The 21,916-nt window shown below is 37.1% G+C and overlaps 1 protein-coding gene across 1 annotated transcript in view; it reads right to left on the reverse strand.

The window, feature by feature from the left end:
• Window positions 1-21,916, reverse strand: part of PDXDC1 (pyridoxal dependent decarboxylase domain containing 1) — a 78,618-nt gene continuing 56,702 nt past the window's right edge. Inside the window, exons 13-23 of the mRNA XM_044659249.1 lie at window positions 12,675-12,725; window positions 10,258-10,321; window positions 9,663-9,757; window positions 8,601-8,706; window positions 5,933-6,104; window positions 5,268-5,386; window positions 4,795-4,916; window positions 3,922-4,014; window positions 3,747-3,843; window positions 2,748-2,852; window positions 1-2,003 (exon numbers count right to left, since the gene is read on the reverse strand). Of these exons, the coding sequence (XP_044515184.1) occupies window positions 1,729-2,003; window positions 2,748-2,852; window positions 3,747-3,843; window positions 3,922-4,014; window positions 4,795-4,916; window positions 5,268-5,386; window positions 5,933-6,104; window positions 8,601-8,706; window positions 9,663-9,757; window positions 10,258-10,321; window positions 12,675-12,725 (1,299 nt within the window). The 3' untranslated portion in view covers window positions 1-1,728. The remainder of the gene's footprint in view (window positions 2,004-2,747; window positions 2,853-3,746; window positions 3,844-3,921; window positions 4,015-4,794; window positions 4,917-5,267; window positions 5,387-5,932; window positions 6,105-8,600; window positions 8,707-9,662; window positions 9,758-10,257; window positions 10,322-12,674; window positions 12,726-21,916) is intronic.

Below are 21,916 nucleotides of genomic sequence, written 5' to 3' on the forward strand. Positions count from 1 at the left end.
TTATTTACTTCATAGTAAGGTTTATTGTATATGAATTGAACTCATTTGTAACAATTTCAAGAACCTTTATTGAATCCAACATTCAAATAGTATCTAAAGGGTGAAGTTCTATTTCAGCAAAAACAAACCATTTTAACAACTCCAAATATAAAAACATTAAAAATTAATTTATTTAAAGATAATTTTATCCCTCAATTCTTGTGAGTTTAATTGCACCAACTAAACTGATAAGGAGGACCATTTGCCTTTTAATCATCTGCTCAAGTGAAAAATTGTACTTAAGACAAGTGCCAAATGTCAGGAATCACAGTTAAATCAGAAAGTAATTATAGGTTGAATGTGATGTCATGAAGACCCCCCAAACTAGATCAACAAAGCCTAATGTGAAGCAAGTGTAAATATATACATTGTAAGAATAGTCCAGGTTGCCTGATCCAATAGGCAAAAAGGCAAAAGGGCCACCAGCTATGTTAATGAAGTATTCAGTAGTTTTAAAAAGTTAGGATGAGTAGTATATAGAGGCCATTTTCATTTTCAACTCAACAGTAGTCCGGCTCTTGTTTGGGGAAGATCATACTTATGTTCCTTTAAAAAAGGTTTTTGTCTTTTATTGATAGATTGGGTCCAATGAGGAAATGTAACTGTAAAAAGCCTCTGAGTCAACTTCTGGGAAAGGATAAAGTTACGCTTAAATTAAAATTGTGGGTTTATGTGTGACTTAGGTGACAATAAGATTTGGTTTTATACGTATCTACCAGGCTTTAATGTATTAAGTTAATCAAAGGAAAACAAAAGCTAGCACAGTCTGTATTTCAGTTTGCGAATTTATAACTTCCACCTGTAAAAATATACATGGGAAATAGACTTCAGTTATGGTTGCTCTATACATTTAATAATCTGTTTACAAATAGTGCATAGGGGAGAAAATGGATTTATGGCAGAGAAAAAAGTCTCAGACTGAATTCAGTACTGCCCATTCTAAGGTGCCTGACAGTCTTGTCAGGACACAGCTTGGTAGAACGGACGCAGTCCCTACTTAAGTCTCCAGGACACGCAGCAGTGGGGCATGACAGATGGGGGCTCAGGCATTCATATTTACAAGAGCGTTTAAAACCCATTTTCCTTCAAACAAAAGACATGTGTCACAAGACCAATTTGGTATGACAACGTTACTATTCCATAAACAAAACCACCAACTAACCAGAGGCAGCCAAGAAGTCCAAGTGAGTTCCTAGCAAGTGATGTGCTGTCTCCTTGCCTGCAGGATGGAAGTCCAGTAAAGCAGCAGCCTGGAGTAGTTACAAACAAGAAGTGTTTATCAAGAAGTGACCGTGTGCAACCCAATCACTTAAGCTTGTGTTAGAAGGATGAGGACAATTATTTCAAGTGGCAGATCCACCTAAAATTAGAACTGTTGCTTGCAAATAAATAGCAAGGATTTAAATCAACTTAAAAAGCCCCACCAAAAACATTCTTTTCAGCTTCTTAGTGTTGCTAAAGATGTGTAGGGTTGAAGCAATAGCCACGAACGGGCCTATAAACAAATGAGGTGACCACCACTGAGAGAAGGCCTGGCTTTCAGTCACACTTCTGTGCAAGAATCCCAGTTAATTCCGAATTGCAGTTCTTAATGTACTTCACGTGGCACTGTTCACATTTTATATGCATCCTTACCATTCCTGGAACGTAGGGAATAGTTATACAGTCTTACTCTACAAAGTCTGAATTTTATCTTAAGCTTTCTTGTTCTTCTACTTCAGTGCAGTCATTGTCCAGGTACTGAGATCCATCCCTGGGAATTGCCTCCGTCTGCTCTGCTGCTGGGGGGACGGCCTCCCCAGGCTGCGGCTCAGTGCTGGTTAGATTTGGAGTCTCCTGTTGTTCTGCACCAGAGCGAGCCGGGGCCTGCTGTTCCACCTTTTCTAAATCTTCAATATGACTCACTGAGCTCGTCTCACTAAAGGCATCTGAACTTCTTAAAGATCTTTTAAAAAGCTTCTGACCTGGAGTAAATTTGAATAAACACACTATTAAAAGAGAGAAAACATGAAAATAAAGTCTTTGCATTAAAAAATAAGGAAGGGGCAGCTAGATGGCTCAGTGACTAGAGAGCCAGGCCTGGAGTTGGGAGGACCTGGGTTTAAACCTGGCTTCTACTGATTCCTAGCAGTGTGACTGTGGGCAAATCACTTAACCCCATTTGCCCTGCCCTTGCCTTTCTGTCTTAGGGCTATTACTAAGACAGAAAGTAAGGATTTAAAATAAAAATAAAATTTTAAATGGCTTCATTTAGTAACGAGTGTAATTAAGCTACAATCCTGCAAAGGTAATGGAGTCAGGCTGTGTGGGAGAATTTGGAGCACAAGAGTGTTAATACTAACAAGGTACAAATACAGAAGAGCTAATTAAACTAGTCTTAATTAGTGAAAAAGTATAGGATAGCAATAATTAGCATTATTCAATATTTTAAAAGACTTTTTAAAAAAGGGAAGTACTGTAAGAGTCGGCAGCTTTTGCTACTAAAGTAGTCTTTATTGAAGTGAAGCAATGACTGGCATCAAATGATGCGAGGCAGAACTTTTGGTTCTAGAAAAGAACCAGAAATGGAGCTAACCACAAGAAACGACTTTTAACGAGTAATAGAATTTTTAGGGAGACAATCTCTATGTGAATCAGATGACAAAGTACCTCTCCAACGTAGTAAAAGAGGTTTTCCTTTGTCCAATTCTGATAAGGAGGAGACATACCTGGAAGTCTTTGTTTGGTGCGGTTGGCCAAAGGGGTTGGAGGTGGAGTGGCTCCTGTACCTTGTACCTTAGAAGCATACGTGAGCTCTGTGGATTCCAAAGAACCTGCCAAATGGAAACAGCAGGGGCTGGGTGAGGGGGTCAAAGTAGATCACGAGTGCCTGGCAAAGGCTATCCTTTGGGAAACCTCTCCTCCTCCTCCTCAGCTCTGAGATGAGCTTTTGCAAACATGTAATAATTCTGTTCTTCTACAGGCTGGTCAGGTATCAGTCATAACAGAATTTGCCCACTTAATTCTTAGCCTCCTTGTGGTGGTCCATTCTTTTCATCTCAACCATAAAAGAAACAACATCACTGGGCGCCTCGAGATCCCACAGTACATGACACTCTGAATTCAGATACACCAGCAGGGTGGCCCTAGCCATCCCTGAGAAAACTAGGCTGTGAGAGAGGAACTGTCTAATTAAGAGAAATCATAGGATTTCCGACTCTCTTCTGAGGGATGAATCTTAAAATGATTTAAAACCAAACCATAATTTTCTGTTAATTGTCCACTGTCATGAGGATTTATTGGGGGTAAATGGGTAGTCCACATTTCAGAAATCAGAACTCCCAAAGAGAGATATATTGGTAGTTAGCAACTTTCCTAAATTCAAATGAGTGGCATTATTGCAAGTTTCCCAGGTAGAAATCAAGTTAACTCAGGAATTATCACAACCACAATCTCTTCCTAATATATACTTGTGTGAAAGAGCAACCCAATCAACCTTTTTTATTTAATAATATATAAGCCTACTCTGTTCTTCACAGGAAATTCTGCTTTCCAACTCTTTCAGCATTCACAGGACAGTAGAGACAGTCATCTTACAAGATTGGCATATCATAGTGTAAAATGGGAAATAAAGAATATTGCACTAAATTTAATGTACTTTGGGAGTTAAGAGCATTTGACTAAATATCTCAACGAAACAGATTTTGGTAGAAGTAATTTAATCCTACCTGCTGTTAAGTTAAAAGTTCTTCCTTTTTGTGAAGCTTGAACTGGAGAAAACCAATTGAGCACCGATCCAACAACTGGGATCTGTCGTAATACTCCCTGCAATTCATAACCAAAACCTCAAGGTTAGTCTGATGACTTTTAGGCCAAGATGGAAAATTCCTTTTGTGGGCTCACCTCTTCTAAAAGTCGTTCCTCATTTGCTTTCTGTAGTTGAACCTGTGCTTCCAGGATTCCTTTCCGAACAACTTCAGTCATATTTTCTAGTAACTAATTAAAACCAGAAAAGGCCTTGTTTGGGTATGGCTATTAACAGAATACTGGGGACATTTCAAAAAAAAACAAAACAGATCAATGAAAAACTAATTCTTGCTTTAACTATAACTATATAAGGGACAAAAGTGTTATAAGGACCTACGTTCCTGCTACTTGATATATTTACTATGGAATAAAGGAGAGGGGAGATCAGTCTACTACCTAAAATTTTACCCTGGAACTTAAAATATCAAGTCAAGGAAAATGATCTTTCCCACCCTCTCTCCATACCTATAAATGCATCCAAAATGCTAGAAGTAACCTTAAGCAACTAAATCAGCACTTTCAAATTTAGTAGGTTTTTGCTGCTGCTGCTGCTGTTTTTGCAAAGGGTTATAAGTCATATCATGAATGGCTTCCATTACTTTTTCTAAATTAGTTGAAAAATATTGACTATGCTTCTGTTTTTCACCACCTGAATATTTCTTCTAACTCAAATGTTTGGTTTGAAGGATGGGCCCCTGACCATCTAGATTGTCTCCACATTACCCTTTAGAGAAGCCAGTATTCTTGGTTGCTGAAAGACCAAGTATAGCTTAGGGAGGAAGCTTCTTCCCTTATGGTTTCAGCAAGCTGGTCTAAAAGGGCACAATTCCCTCCTTCTCTTTCCTCCTGTTGTCCCAACCCTAGATTAAAAACTTTAATCCTACAGGATTGCCAAGAGGCTACAAAGAGCCAGTGTCTCAGGAGAGGGGGGTAGGGTGGGGAAAAAAGAGGTCTGTTTGTCTTACGAACCCTTGAATTTTCCTCTATTTCTCGGCCTGTAGCTGCAATCGTCTCTACTAGCTCAGAAACATCAAGGTCCTCAGTTGCCATACCAATATAAATACAGTTCTTTTGTCTTCCAAACTCAGGGCCTGTAGAAAATTTAACCAAATTCCTTAGTTCCACATCATTAGCAAATTTTAGCTCTGCTTTCTTCTGTATTCCCTTCTGTATTTGGCACCCATCTTGTGCTTAGCCACAAACAAAAACCTAAGATTGGGCAAGGTTTGGGAATCAAGTTTGCACATCTCAGTGATAATTTGGGGCATTCAGGTGTGGCTTTCATCTGGGAGAGGGAAAGCCCACAACAAGCTGTACACAGGGAAGGCTGGGCAATGAGCTATACTTCCAACTGGAAGCAAATCAAAGTTTCTCCTGGCACTATCCACATCAGCTCACGACTTTAATGGTCAGGAGTGTTGACTTAAAAAAGTAGCAGTTACCCAATGAAAATGAAAGGTCAGATTCCAGCTCATTTAATTTTTTCAGGATTTCAGTATTGATTTTCTCTATTTCTGCTTCTGATTTCTCATTAATCTTCTCTTCAATTATGTGTTCATACCTATAAAATCATATCAAATAACAATATTGCAACTACATGATGTGAACTATATCTTCATATTCCACAGTATTATAAAATGAATTAACATATAAATGAAGCTAGACAACATGGATGGAAAAATCATTGGATAGATCCTCAAAATCTAAACACTTTGGGGAATGTAGAAAAGGAAGCACGAGTCTATAAAGCCATGCAATTTAAGGAAATTTTAGTTTCCCCTGATACCAGAAGTTTAAATGTAGTGCATTATAAGAAACTTTGAACTTAAGCTCCTTGAAAGGAAGGATTGTTTCATTCTTTGTTTTTCTATTCCCCAGCACCCAGCACAATGCCTGGCACATAGCAGATACTTAATAAATGCCTGCTGATTGGTTAAATAGAATGTAGATAGAATTAAATTAAATAGAATAGTAAGTAGAATAGAATGTCTAGCAAATATAGTCAAAGGTGACAGAAGCAACAGAATAATTCATCATTAGGTCATCTTTCAACTTGGGTCTCTAGATTACCAATCAAACACCAGCTGATGGAGAGCTGAGCCTGTACCTGACTACACCTAACCCAGGCCAGCTCAAGTCCTCAATGTGTGAGAGGCCCGCTGTTCTTCCCACTTCTTCCTTGAACTCTTCTCGGAGTTGTATTGTACATATCAGGATCGGAATCTGGGTTTTTAAGCATGCCACCAGCTGATCAACATCATCTGCTTGAGTTCCTAGAACTGAAAAAGGCCCATCAGTTTATCATCAGAAATGTCACCAGAGTAGAAGAAATTAGATCAAAATGTAGAGGAACAACAATCTTCTTTCACTGTCAAAAATGACCTTCACAGAAGTTCCCTGCATTTTCAAATAGCCAGAGCTGGGAATTTTTAAATGCCTAAGGTTCACTGAAGCCAGGGTAGGAATAGTCTAAAGCTGTTTTAAAAAGGAAGCATTGGGAAACTGCCCTCGAACCCAAGATAGAACTCATTAACACGGTTTAGATATAGCCCAAGAAAGGATGATCAGAATTAAATGATTATTTTCCCTTTAAACCTATAACTTTTTCTTAATTCCAGCAAAATATAGTAAAGGGAACAAAAGCTTTGGAATTAGAGTCACTAGGTTCAAATTTCACCTGTGTGACCTTGGATACCTGATTTCCCTGATCCTCAGTTATCTCATCTTGGACTGGATTAGATGCCCCCTAAGGTCCCTTCAAGGTCTAAATCTAGTATCCCTAATTCTGGCAGTGGTCCTACCATTCTCCCATAGATCCAAGCTTGTCTTTTGCTTTTTCCATGGCCAATCACCAACATTTTTGTCCATTCTGCCTCCACAATACTTCTCATTCTCTCATCAGTGGGGCCACTACCCTAGTTTAGGCCCTCATTTCTTCTACTGTATTATCTAAGCAGTCTCCCAGTTTCCAGTCACCTTCTTGTCTAATCCATCTTACACATCGATAACCTCCGAACTCCTCAGCTGCTGGTCTGCCTCTCCCTTACCTTCCCAAACTTATTTCACACTATTGGCATGAACTCTACACTCCAGCTCAACTGGGCTCCCCATACGCAGAGCTAGAAGAGGCCTCTGACACTATCTGTTTAGAACAATCTAACCAATGAAACTTTCTGTGAAATCCCCAACAAAGGGCTGTCCTACATCTTCTGCAATGCTTCCAACAAAGGAGTATCCACTATCTCCCAATGCAGCTCATTCTAACTCTGAATAGTTCTAATTTTTAGGAAGCTTTCTTTTACAATGGACCCAAATCTGTCCATCTATAGTTTCCACTTATTGCTCTGTTTCTGGGACCACGATGAACAAGTCTAATCCTTCCACTAGAGTGGTATCAAATGCAAATAAAAATGGGGGCCATTAATCTGTATATAAAGATCCTTGCAGACATCAAACTGACTTATCTATGTTTCACTATTTGTATTTATTTTGTTAAGATCATTTCCCAATTACATTTAATCTGCTTCCAGTCACACTCCAGAGTGTTGTGGGCCACACATTCAAAACCTCGATTCTACATTGTTGAGTTATCTTCTTAAAATTTTCTGTCCTCCAGGTTAAAAATTCCCAGTTCCTTTAACCAAATCTTGTATAACTTGTTTTCCAGTCCTCTCACCATCCTGGTCACTCTCTTCTGGACATGCTCCAGCTTTCCCCCTCCCCCAAATGTTATTGCTCACAATTGCACACACTAGCACTAAAGGAGTCTGATAGTAGAACTATAACCTCACTTGTTTGGGGCATGATGCCTTTTAACGTAGTTGTAATAATATTAGCTTTCTTTGGCTGCCATGTCAAAGTTGACTAATAACATTAAAACTAAAATATTACAAATTTCTTTATAAGAAATATTCTCTGGGTAAGATGAACTCATCCTACAGTTTTCAGATGTGTGACCTTTGTTTACACTATCTCCTACATTTGGAATGTGCTCCTAAATTCTACTGGTTGAAATCCTACCCCTTCAAAGCCTGGTTCAAATGCCACTTTCTACAGAAAGCCCTCTCTAATTTTTCTTTCCCTTCAACCAGTTGGAAGTGATTTCTTCCTCCTTTGTCCTTTTCAATACTTTCTTTAGGCTGTGCAAATTAAAATTCCATTTCGTGTGAGTTACTTGTATACATTGTTGTTCTGAGTTACATAAGATAATCAATAAAAACAAAGAAAAGACCCAGTGAAACCAAATGTATCTGATGACCTGCTCTTGTTCTTTTTGGGGTAAATGGAAAATGACTTTTCTTATTCTCAAGAACCTATGTTTGAATTATTCTTCCCCACTAAAAAGTGTTCAAATCTCAAGATGAAGACCCAGAACAATTATGTCAACTCAATATTTTTTATTGCTTCCTGATTTGTTTGTCAGAAAACAAAACATTTAAATCATAAGCATCTAAGTGTTTGACAGATGGAAAAGTAACTTAAGAGGTTAGATCTGAAGACAGAAAAATCCAACAATTCAACCCAACAAACACTGATTAAGTGCCTACTCTGAGAAGAAGCCTGTGTTAGACCCTGAGGGTGAGAGAAAGCAAGGCCTTGCTCAAGAAGGAAGGTTAATAAGCAAAGGAAAAAAGGGAAAAAAAGAAACTCATTCCTAGTGAAGGGCAAAGGAATGTTTATCAAACCCTGGCAGCCTATACATTAACCATAAACTCTATTATTTCTTTAACAGGACAAAAGCTCCTATACGACCAGAATTCAGTGACAGCAATTACCTGCTGATGTCATGAGTGGGCTGAACCGTACACACGTGCCCTCATCTTCCAGTTCCACAACATCGACCCCACCAGCAGGAACCAGCTGTGCCAGCTGCTCACCAAGCTGATGGAAATAAACAGGTGAAAGGGCTGCGGGAAGCTCTCAAGCCCTTTCCTCCCAGCTCATCCCAGAGGCAGAGCTCTCCAATCCCCGTTAGTGCATAAGAGGTCACTAAGTCATGCGATGGGAAGGCTATTTGTTGTTTTGGAGCACCTCCATCCTTTCCAGGGAACCAACCACCACTTTGCAATTGGTTATCAGACTCAAGACGACCCCTCCTCCCTGCAACTTCATCTATGAAGTTTGATTCCTACAGCTAAGCAGATGAGACTACTGTTATTATTACCATCATTCTCATCTATTTATCGAGGAACTGCTTATCTTTTTAAAAAACCAGACAATATTATTACTAGTCTAACACTCATCTTTGTGTGTAAGAGCTTATTTAAGTAGACCTCAGCTGAAAAAGAAAACTGAGGCAGAAGATGGAGAAGTGATCTAATTTGATACCACGTCTGAGTTAATGGTTAAAAACAGCTTTAACCCAAGGATAATACATCAATATTGTTGTGGTAAGTAGTTTATGGCTACATATGCAAATTCCTGACATGGGAAGGGGGAAGAAAGGGAAGAAGCATTTCTTTGCATACTGCCCACCACATTCCAGGAACTGTGCTAAGTGCTTTTATAAAATATCTCTTTGGATCCTCACAACACCCTCAAGGAGGAAGGTACTGTTATTATCCCCATTTTACAGATGAGGATACTGAGGGTAAGTAGCTTACAGAGGGTCACAATGTCTAGGCTGGATTTAAACTCACATGCTCCTAGCTCTAGGTCCAATGTTCTACCTGGTGCACCACTAAACTGCCTCAAGCTGCCCAATGGACAGCGATAAGCAAAATAGACAATGTCCCTCCAATGGAATGTGAGTTCCTCAAGAGCAGGGACTTACATTTTTCTAGCACAATGTTTTGCACATAGTAAGCACTTAATAAATGTTTCATTCATTCTCTTACCCACTGATTAAAAGTATCACAGATGTCTCTTTCCTGGCTAGATGTCTTGGGCTGCATGGTGGGCCCTATTGCTCCATGCACTGCTTTATCTGATCCTGAAATGTAGAAAGAATAGTCACTCCCAGTAATATTACCATTTTTCCAACAAACTGAAAGATGGAGCTGAAGTAAAAGTAACTTAAGATCCAACAACTGTAGTTAGTTCCCATAACTGAAGTTTGAATACATATTTATATATTTTAAACCCTTACTTTCTGTCTTAGTAACAACTCTAAGACAGATGGGCAAGGGCTAAACATTACGCTATAGAAGCATATTCTTCCAAGAAATTACAGAAGGAAGTCTTACAGTGTAAGTAATTTTATCAGAGTTAAATATCAAGCATTTCCTGGGTGTCTGCTGGTACCTAGCAGCACTCTGGGCAAATCATGATAGCTAGATCAATGAAGAACTGCAGAACACTAGGGTTGCTGGGATGGAGTCATCATGAAGATGAGATTTTCACATAAATTATGACTAATGATTTAAGTGGGTTAGTTAATATACTTTGGTGATTCAAAGTTGCTCACACTAACTTATTCTCCAAGCTACTTACCCAAGCTTGAAAGGTCCTTGGAAAATTTGAAAACCACCACTGGAGAGGTGAGTTCATCTTCCACCTTCAAAACCAAATGTAACACTATCAAGCAAGATATGAAAACTATACATAATTAAAGATTGAAATATTTTGCTTTATACAACAGACTCAAGAAGCAACCATTTATTTCACTTAACAAAAGGTTCTAAGGGAAAAAAAGTTTCTCTTTGATCTACCTTATTATCTAATGAATGGAAAATAAAAATGGTGGTTTTGCTATATTCTTCAAAGTTACTATAAAATATTCTAGACATTTTCCTCTGAATTTTCACACACAATCTGCTTAATTTCAATCTCAAATGTTAATTTTTCACTCAAGTGTAATGAAAACCAGGAGGAAATTTGAAAAAGACAAAATAAAATACACATATTCACCCATACAATTCAAGATAATCCTGAAACAAAGGAGCAAGCAGAGGGCCACAAAAGACATAAAAAACAAAGAAGTGGCAATGCTTAAAGGAGATTGTGGTTTTAGTATTTAGAACTTATGGAGATCCAGGCTTGTCTGATTTAGACTCCTTTAAAAAGAAGGCTCATTCTAAAATTAAATGAATCTTCCTCTCCTACAAGTTCACCTTCCAAAAGGATTTGGCCCTTAATGATGGTACTGAGGAAAAAAAAAATTGCTATGTGTATCCAAAGTCTAACATTTGCATTTTCTAAAACCTGAACATGAAAATGTACCATTACTCAAGCATTTTTATGTGGACCAGCTACTTACACTATTAACTAATGGTAGTTGCAACAAAATGGAAATTTTTATTAAAGTTACCCTAAGACAATATCGAAATAACCTATCTTGTAAATCACAAGTTATTTTAGGTCTATGAGACTAGTTTGAAGGATGATTCATCAATAGTAATTAATTCCCATATTATGGTACTGAAATATAGGAGCAACCACTTGTAAAGCAGAGGAAGTTATAAATATAAAACTACTACAATGCTGGAAGCATTTCAGAAAGGCTACAAGGGGATAAAAGTGATGGAAGACATCTTAGAACTGGCCTTTGCAAATTTTAAAATAAGGGCTACGAAATGGCCTATGAAGCCCACGTGTTTGCTGGTCTGATATGGAAAGTCTCTTGGAACTTTTTTGAAAGGCTTTCTAGGATGGAAAGGGAAAAGTAAAGGAAATAAGAAACAAAGAAAAAAGGTTTTGTAGGAAAAGTGGAGAGAGATTCAAGCTCCTGTCGACTCAGCTAGTTCTTTGATCCCAATTCTGAGGGTAGTGGGGGGCTAAATCATGAAGTTACTTACTATGACTTCAATTTCAGTGTGAACTAAAAACTGGAATGAACTGCCCTCATTTACTAAACTAAAAAAAAAAACCATTGAATAAACTTAAGACAGAAATCTAAAAAAAAAAAGGTCAAATTAGAGCAAAGCCTCTTATAAAATTACTTGCAGAGAAGTTTTTGCTACTTTAGGAAAGCTATCACAGGAATTAAATGCTTACTTTTATCCTTCTTCCTCTATTGTAAAAGGAAATGATAAAAGAAGGAAAAATAGTCCAAAGTTGAGATTTTGAAGTTTTGTTTTTTTTAAACTGTTATTTTCTATCTTAGTAACAATTCTAGCAAGGGTTAGGCAATTGGGGTGACTTGCCCAGGATCACACAACTAAGGTTGGATTTGAACCCAAGTCTTCTACTGAGCCACCTAGCTGACCCAAGAAAATGAAGAGTTCTGATAGAAAAAACTGCTTTTTCTCTTAGAGAAATTTTCTTTGAATATGTTTCCTTCCTTCCTTCCTTCCTTCCTTCCTTCCTTCCTTCCTTCCTTCCTTCCTTCCTTCCTTCCTTCCTTCCTTCCTTCCTTCCTTCCTTCCTTCCCTTCTAGTCTTAGAATTAATACTATTAGTTAATAGGCAGAAGAGTAGTAGGGGCTAGGCGATGGGGATTAAATGACTTGCCCAGGGTCACACAGCTAGTAAGTATCTGAGGCCAGAATAGAACCCAGGACCTTCCCTCTCTGGGCCTGCCTCTCAATCCACTGGGCCACCTAGCTGCCCCCTTGAATATGTCTTCTAAACTATAGGTATAGTATTTATAAGTTCCTCATGTGGCTGAATTTTAAAAACTATTCAACTATAATATTAAATAGAATTAAACCATAATAGGATTTTTAAAAGAGCATTTAACTGTACAATTAGAACTGCTAGGCTTCAATAAAACAACCTTATTATGTCATAAATTGCATGCATGATCCTAACATAAGAAACAAGATTTGTAAAAAAAAAAAAAAAAAAAAAAAAAAAAAAGAAACAAGATTTGTAAGTATCAGCAGAGCCTCTTTAAAATACATTAAAATAGGGATAAAAGTAATCAATGTTACTGAAACTTAATACACTGACATAAAAATATTTTAATACCGAAGTTTTGATGAAGTCCAATTTCTTCAAGCTTTCCAGCAACCTTTGACTCTGCAAAGAAGATGATTGTATGAATTCAGCAATATGAAATAACATGTAAGAAATCATTTTTATAAGAGTTTGTTACAAACTGATGAATTTATCTAGATCTCCATCTTGAGGCATTCATGTAACCAAAGTAAAACAAGACTTTGAATCTAATAGTCACCCAATACTTGGTAATTCTTGGTAATTTGTAAACATTGCCTATCAGTCCCAAAGGCTCAACTTCCTTCCTTCCTTCCTTCCATCCATCCATGTATCTATTTTAATTTTGACACTTGGTTTAAGAAAAAATAAGCAAGACATTTCAGAAAAAGCTAGAAAGATCTGCATGAACTGATGCAGAGTGAAATAAGCACAAATGGGAGAACACTGTACAGAGTAACAGCAATATTGTTGGTCAATTGTAAAAACTTGGCTACTCTAAGCAAAGCAATGATCTGGAACAATTCTGAAGGACTTATGACAGGGAATGCTATCCACTTCCAAAGAAAGAACTGTTGGAGTCTGATGGATACAGATGAAAGCATATTATTTTTCACATCAGTGTATTTACCATTTTATTTTGGGGTTTTGATTTACACAAGTGTGATCTTACAACAATGACCAAATAGGAGTGTGTCTTGCATGATTACAAAACTGACATTGATTCACTCAAGCTAAAAAGATCATTCTAAGGAGAGAGATAAGAGTCAGAAGTCATATCTAACACTATAAAAATCAATATGCAAGGCATTGTATTAGACCTGACAAGGAACAAAGATTAAGGTGTGTGTGCACGTGCATGTATGTGTATTCTTCATCTAATAAAAATTAGTATGTACATAATAAATATCATGTAAGATTTCTAATGAAAGCTCTATAGATATCTTTGATAGACTTCCAATGGCAAAGTATTTGCTCAATGCAGTTACCTTTTTAAAAGTGTTAAATGGCTAGTTTTTTCCATCATTTCTCAAGGTCAGTACAAGTGTCTTTGGATACAAATAACTATTCAGAATTTGAGAGCTGGAAGAGAATTTAAAATATTCAGTCCAACCTACACTTGAAAAGAATCCTGTAACATGCTCAACAAATATCTAGTTTCTGCTTGAAGACATCCAACAAGGGAAGCTCACCACCCCTCAAGGCAATCCATTTCAAGGGATTCTTTAAAGAGAAGTGGTGAAGTCACAGAGCAAGAGAATTGGAAGGGCTCATGTAATTCAACCTCTATTATTTTACTGAAAAGAAAATTGACTCTGAGAGGGAAAATATGTCCAAAGTTACAGAGCAAGTCAGTAACCAGGACTAGAAACTGGCTCTCCAAATTTTCAGGACAATGTTCTTTCCATCACACCAGTGTCTGCATGCTTATCCCATCTGATAATAATCAAAAGCAGTGTGGTGGTCTTATATGCAATAAGTGCTCAATACATGTTTGCTTGGCTTACTGAAAGAATTAAAGAAAACTCTGAGCTCAAATTGTTTTCTGAAAAAGAGAAGAGTGCATTTGTATGAACATCCACATACTCTCTCTCTTACAATAAAAAGTATGAATGGTATCCCCAATCTGTCCAGTCCTCCATACTTCCTATTTTGAATCTAATATCTCTTATTTTGGACTATTTTTCTTGTCATTTTATTATTTAAATGTCTCATGTGTAAATTTCATCTCTTCAATTAGATTATGAACTCACTGCAAGAAGGTATTATGTCTAATTTGTCTCTGCAAGCTCCTACAATAAGTACCTGGTGGTGCTACGAATACCCTAAGCAGTAAGCCTAGTTACAACTCTGTGAAAAGGGGCCATGCAAATATCGTCTTTGGTTTACAAATAAGTTGAAAGCTTTGCTAATAGACACATGAGGTAGAAGTGATCTGCCTAGGGATCTGAATCAGGATCCTTTGCTACAGGATAAGGGTACTGGCAATTCCTGGCTTGAGACTCTTGATTCTAAACCCAGTGCTTTTGCTATACCATTATGCTGTTTTATTGTTTTGAATTTTATTTTTTTTTTGTTCTGAATTTGACAAAGGCCAAATGAGCACTAAATATAAAGAGTAAAGACAAAAAAAATAGAATTATTCATGGAATTGTAGAGTTCTATTATGTAGAACTTTATTTCATATTTCTTACATCATCATAGTTATCTCAAGTACTTTTCCCTCTTCCCCTTCCAGAAAGCAATCCAATATAGAAAAACCCTGCACAACTGATACATTGAAAAAGTCTTGAAAACATGTGTAATGTGTAACATCTGTGGACATCCCAGCTCTATGAGGTGGTGGGTTAGAGGATGTCATCATAATCTCTCTCCAATTCAAAGACTGTTTGAGCTTTATAATTTTGTTATGCTCCCTTTTGATTTTTTGTTGTGTAATTGTTTCCATTTATTTTGTTATATTCACTCTGTATATTGGGGTGGTTTTTTAAAATTGTTTACTTTGCATCAGAAAGGCTATACCAACTGAAAACTCTACCAACAGTTTAACTCATCAATGCACCTGTTTTTCCTATAGTCTCTCCAACAACTGTCATTTCCTTTTTTTGTTATCTTTGATAATATGATTGGTATGAGATAGAATCTAAGAGCTTTTTGTTTGGTTTTAAATAAAAAATCCTTTACCTTCTGTCTTAGAAGCAATACTAAGTATTGGTTCTATGGCAGAAGAGTGGTACTGGCACTCTATCCATTGAGCCTCCTAGCTGCCCCTTCAGCATTGTTTTATTCTTATTTTTGGAAATTTTTATTTAATTGATTAATTTTATTTTAGAAAAAATTTTCCATGGTTACATGATTCATGTTCTTACTTCCCCTACCTCCAATAGCCAACGTACATTTCCACTGGCTTCTTCATGTGTCATTGATCAAGACCTATTTCCATATTATTGATAGTTGTACTAGGGTGGTCGTTTAAAGTTTACTTCCCAAATCATGTCCGCGTCAACCCATATGTTCAAGCAGTTGCTTTTTTTCCCCGTTTCCATTCCTGTGGTTCTTCCTCTGAATGTGGGTAGCGTTCTTTTCCATAAATCCCTCAGAATTGTTCTGGATTTAATTGATTAATTTAGAATATTTTTCCATGGTCACAAGATTCATGTTCTTTCCCTCCCCTCCTCCCATAACCCTCCTGTAGCCGAAGTGCAATTCCACTGGTTTTTACATGTGTCATTGATCAAGACCTATTTCCATATCATTGATATTTGCACTGGGGTGATCGTTTACAGACAATATGCCCAATCATATCCCCATCAAACCATGCTCAAGCAGTTATTTTTCTTCTGTGTTTCTACTCGCAGAGTTCTTCCTCTGGATGTGGATAGCATTCTTTCTCATAGGTCCCTCAGAATTGTCCTACTATACTATACAATACTATATAGCCTTACTGCTAGTAGAGAAGTCCGTTACATTCGATTGTGCCACAGTGTAACCATCTCTGTGTATATGGTTCTCCTGGATCTGCTCCTTTCATTCTGCATCAATTCCTGGAGGTCTTTCCAGTTCACATGGAATTCCTCCAGTTTATTATTCCTTTGATCACAGTAGTATTCCACCACCAACAGACACCACAATTTATTTAGCCATTCCCCAACTGAAGGGCATGCCCTCATTTTCCAATTTTTTGCCACCACAAAGAGCGTGGCTATAAATATTTTTGTACAAGTTTTTTTCCCTATTATCTCTTTGGGTACAAACCCAACAATGGTTTGGCTGGATCAAAGGGCAGGTAGTCTTTTAAAACCTTTTCGGCATAGTTCCAAATTGCCATCCAGAATGGTTGTACCAATTCACAACTCCACAAGCAACTCAGCATTGTTTTAATATGCATTCTCTATCAGTGATTTGGGACATTTTCATATTGTTGCTGACAGCTTAGATTTCTTCTTTTGAAAATTACACATTCATAATCTTTAACCATTTACTTATTGGGGCACTCTGCCTTTTAAAGGATTTTATTTTCTCATATTTACGTTTAAATAGCCTTAAGAAGATTGGAATCTCTATATCCAGTTTAGGCTAAGCCTATAGTTACTCAACAAATGTTTATTGAGCACGTGTTGAACACAAATGTAATGTGGCCTGCATTTAACAATACTTACTAAATTAGCAATTAGGGCATTGGCTCTCATAAATATTTTAGCCTCTGTTTTAGTTTTTGCTTTCGAGGATGTGCTTTAGTTGTGGGTGACCTTAGGGGTTTGGTGGCTAAAAATATCATCATCATTTTATCATTTCCTCCAGTCTAATGGGAATTGGAAAACTCCCTACTGAATGCCTGCACATTCCCCAAATGCACAAACTACTATGACAACATGCTAACCAACAACTGTAAATGATCTCCATAAAAAAGTCCTCTAATTTATAACTGTTTTAGTTCTATATGCAAAAAGAGGGTAAACTTTATTTTAAGTATTGGGATTAAAAAGTAAATAAACTGTTAAATCTAACAATTATTTCTCTAACGTATGAAGAAACTATCACATCACAAAATGAAGGACTACTGTCACAACAATATGAAAACACTGAGAGACATAGTTTTTCTATATTAATCAGCTTTTTTCTGGGTTATACATGTATTATCATGCAAAACATTTCCTTATTATTCATTTTTTAAAGTGCCAAAACCCCCAAGTCATATACTCAAATAAACAAGTGATAAATCATATGTTGTCATCTGCATTTCTATTCCAACATTCTATTTAGCAGCATCCACTGATATCTGCCTGCCTCTGAGTTCCTTGTAACAAGAGGTAAAGGTTCATTTGGTAGCTGAAGTGATTATTATATATCCTCTACCCTGGCATTTTAAAAAATGTAATGGATGAGATATCTAACCATAGTCTCATACCAGAGGAGCTGGGAAGATGTTCCTAGGGTGTGGCACCCCTGGATGGCTCCCAAAAGGTAGCATCTTGCAGGAAGCCTAAATAGCTTTCTGCATTTTTTTTAACTCTTCAGCTTATTTTACTCTTATTTCTCCACCAGAATGATCTTAATTCTTGGTAATATTTTAAACCTTTCCTACCCCCAACCCCCCCAAAAAAGGGTTTTCATCAACAGTACAGAGGTTTGTGTTTTTTCTGGGCTCCTCTGCCACAATTTAGAATAATGGCAGTAATAGACTGTTAAAAATGACTTAAGAATTTAAATTGATTTTAAAAGGCCTTCTGAAGTAAAGTGCCTATTACATTACCCACATCTGCAATTATAAAAATATGAAGTCATTTTCACTATTGTAGTCCTCACCTCCAAAATACAATGGATGGGACACATAAAAGACATGCCTTTAGAGCTGTTACAGTCTCATGCCAAAGGAGGGAGAAAATCCAAGGGGTTTGATTACCCCGTGATGGGTTATAGTTTTATATGAGAGGTGGGAAAGTTAAGGGGATGGTATCCCTAAATGGCCCCCAAGAGGGAGCATCTCAGTCAAAGTCGAAAGATTTGCTACATCTGTAGAACTTGTGACAAGTATTCATGAGTTCATAGGCTTTTTAAAATTAATTTTCCTCTTTCTTATTTCTTGTACTTAAAAGTACATATAATCAATATTAATCTTTTTTCTACAGGAATATAAGTTTAAAATATATCTTCTATAATATTAATTTATACCCAAAAGCCTTAGACTATGGAAACCTGCCATTTATTGGTAAATGTTATGGGACTGTGATTAATGTTTCTGCCTGATTCTAGGAGGAGAACAAAAGAGCCATTACACAGTAAAATGAAGCACAAGGTCAAGAAGAGCAACCAAACCCGATGGGATTGATGAGAATCTGCACAGTGCCTAGGAGCACAAGGTCAAAAAAGACCAAACCAATCCAGGAAGGATTAACTTCTATACCAATATGAAAAGACTTGAGCCTAGTGTGAGACTCATGGTTGCAGCGCTTGACATATGTTAAGACGCAGGACACCTTGAACTATACTTCATGTGAAATACTTTCTATCAAGTACCTAAAATTGGCTGTTCTGGCTCCCCTATCCCTGGGAATGAAAGTAAATCAGACAAGGAATGTCACTTCCCTTTTACATGAAAATCTAGTCCTTTTTTTCCTCTCTTATAATATGGCAACTTCCTGTAGTCCTGGCTACAAATGGATAAGTGTAATATTACTGCATTTTGTCCAGGTTTTTGGGACATAAATTACTTTAACTGTACCCTAATACAAGGGCCTGTTATAAATTTATTAAATTGCACCCTAATAGAAGGACGTGTTATGAATTTATTTTTGCTTATTCAGAAATTTTTATATACATAGGTTTTTGATATTTTGGTTCTGATTTTAAGTTTTTTATTTTCCCAAAGTTTAATTTTTCTTCTATTTGTTTTTCTTTTTATGTTTTGGGTTGTTCTTTTGATAATTGACTCATACACCCCATAATTCAACAACATATTCTGAGCTGAACTGGGTGTTGGACAATACCCTCTTCAGGGGGGATTGTATTTCCATAAAATTCCAAGATTTAAAATTTTGTTCAAGAAAATTTTCAGGAAAATAAACATGCTAACTCCTTGAATCAAGAAAATGAACTGTTTGGAGAAAGATGCCTGGAGAAACCTACTCTGAATCAAGATGATCCAGGAATGAACTTTGGGGTACAATTGATTGAACTTAAGGAGACTGAACACAATTATTTTGAATGTAAACTTTTATGCCTAAGGGGACTGCCCCTTAATTGGCTTTTTGTCATTGCATCTAGCAAAACATTGGTTTTGCTTTCTTTCTATCTCTTCTACTTCCTTCTTATCTCTAACTATTGTAGTTAGATTTTTAGGGGTACAAGATGATTACATCAAATGATCAATTGGGGAGATGAGTCTCCCAAATGATCATGGGGGGGGTTGTGAAGATAGGATTAATCCTATCCTGCTTATTTTAAGATTTAATCGCCAAAGATGTAAACACCACCAGTTAATTCTCAAGTGAGGGAGGTCTGTGACCCATGTGTGCAAGAGTGGGTGTTGAATCAGGGGCAGTCCTAAGAAAAGTCTTTGCTATAATTGGTACACATGAAATGAGAGGAAGGCACAGGAAGTGACGAAAGAAATGGCCTGGATAAAAAGAAAGAACTTCTGGGGCTCGTGCTCTTCAGCCTGGAATTGGACCTGGAGGAGCTCTGACTGGGACCTTGGACTTGGTGAGATTGTTCTGAAATCTCTCCCTTAGAACTACACATAGTGAGTGAAAAAGGCTGATTCAGCTTCCCTGGAGGTACTAACTTCCAGAGGGGCTCTTGATTAGGAGGAAACCTCGTGGAGCCCTGTCAGAGTAAAGCCAAGACTTGGACACATAATCTAGTTTGTTAAGCTAGATATCTTACTCTACCCTCCCTCTTCTCATTTCTCTACTTTTACTCTCTCCTATATTTTATAAATAAATTGCTAAAAATCATTTTAGAATTGATATTTATTCAATTCCTGGCAACTAACCCTTTTAATATTCACTCCAACCAAAACCATAATTTTTCCCCTTTACAAAAGTCAGTTTTATTTATTTTATTTTAAAATCGGTGACCATAATAGTATTTTATAACTCTCATATTTAGTCATAAAAACCTAAATTTAAATCTTACATTGGTTTATTCTTGATCTTGTTAGGAAGGCTTCTAACATCCCCATTGCAGATGATATACTTGCTGATGGTTTTAAATAAATACTACTTATTATTTTAAGGAAAGGTCCTTTTATTCCTATGCTTTCTAGTGTTTTCAATAGGAATGGGTGTTGTATTTTGTCAAATTCTTTTTCTGTGTCTATTGAGATAATCATGTGATTTCTGTTAGTTTGATTACTGACATGGTCAGTTATGCTGATGGTTTTCCTAATATTAAACCAGTCTTGCATTCCTGGTATAAATCCAACCTGGTCATAGTGAATAATCCTTGTGATATTGCTATAGTCTCTTTGCTAGTACTTTATTTAAGATTTTTGCATCAATACTCATTAAGAAAATTGGTGTATAATTTTCTTTCCCCCCTTTTTTTTTCTTCCTGGTTTAGGTATAGCACCATATTTGTGTTACAAAAAGAATTTGGTAGGACTCCTTTGCTTATTTTGCCAAATAGTTAATAGAGTATTGGGATTAATTGTTCCTTAAATGTTTGATAGAATTCACTTGTGAATCCATCTGGCCCTGGGGATTTTTTCTTGGAGAGTTAATTGATGGTTTGTTCAATTTCTTTTTCTGAGATGGGATTATTTAAGTGTTCTATTTCTTCTTTAGTTAAGCTAGGCAATTTATATTTTTGAAAATATTCATCCATTTCACTCAGACCAGTGATGCCCATTTCTAATTTTTAAAGACTGAACCTCTTCCATGACCTTTTGATCCTATCTACTTTTCAAGACACTCTTTTTTAAATTGGATCCCCCCCCCCCTTTTTTCTAGTAGGTCATAATTCTGTTTTAAAGAAACTCTTTTCCTCATTAGATTTTCATGCCTCTTTTCCCAGTTGACCAATTTTGCTTTTTAGGCTGTTATTTTCTTTTTGCATTACTTTCATTTCTTTTTCCCATTTTTCTTTGATCTGTCTCATTTGATTTTTAAATTCCTTTTTGAGTTCTTCCAGAGCTTGAGATGAATTCCTAGGTTTGTTTGTTTTTTTGAAGTTTTGTTTGTGGTTGCTTGGCTCTCACCATTCCCTGTTGGTTCTGTGCTTTTTTCTTTCTCCCCATAGAAATTTTTCAGTATTAAATGTTTCTTTTGCCCTTTGCTCATTTTCCCAGCCTTTTTTTGTCTGTGGCCTGGGAATTCTGAAAAGTGCTTGCTGTTTTTGTCTCCTCTGATGCTGGCTTGCAGGGTTTGGCAGTGTGAAATATTTTCCCCTGGTGTTAGGTCTTCACCTTAGTGGAGGCTTGAAAGGGCCCAGTGCTATGGACTTCTGGGTCTCACTGCAAGGTGGTGCCAGGGCCTGATACTGAGGTTAGTCTGTGCCCAGTCATAGAGCCTGGCACAGGGGCAGAGGGGATTGGTCAGCACTCCTGTGTACAGTTTTGCTTCAAGTTCCCTCTTGTCCCATGAAAATCAACTCTCTCTGACTACCTTTCAAGTTGTGTTCAGTGGATCAGAGAGCTCCTTAACTCTTTCTTGCTGTGGGTTTTTGACTCCTGTCATTTTGAAGCACTTTTTAAAGATTGGTTTGGAAGGATTGTCACGAGTGGTTTCAGCTTTTGCTGCTAAGCCACCATCTTGACTTCTCCCCCAACACTA

The sequence above is a fragment of the Gracilinanus agilis genome, chromosome 1 (genome assembly GCF_016433145.1).
Source record: "Gracilinanus agilis isolate LMUSP501 chromosome 1, AgileGrace, whole genome shotgun sequence".
NCBI lineage: Eukaryota > Metazoa > Chordata > Mammalia > Didelphimorphia > Didelphidae > Gracilinanus > Gracilinanus agilis.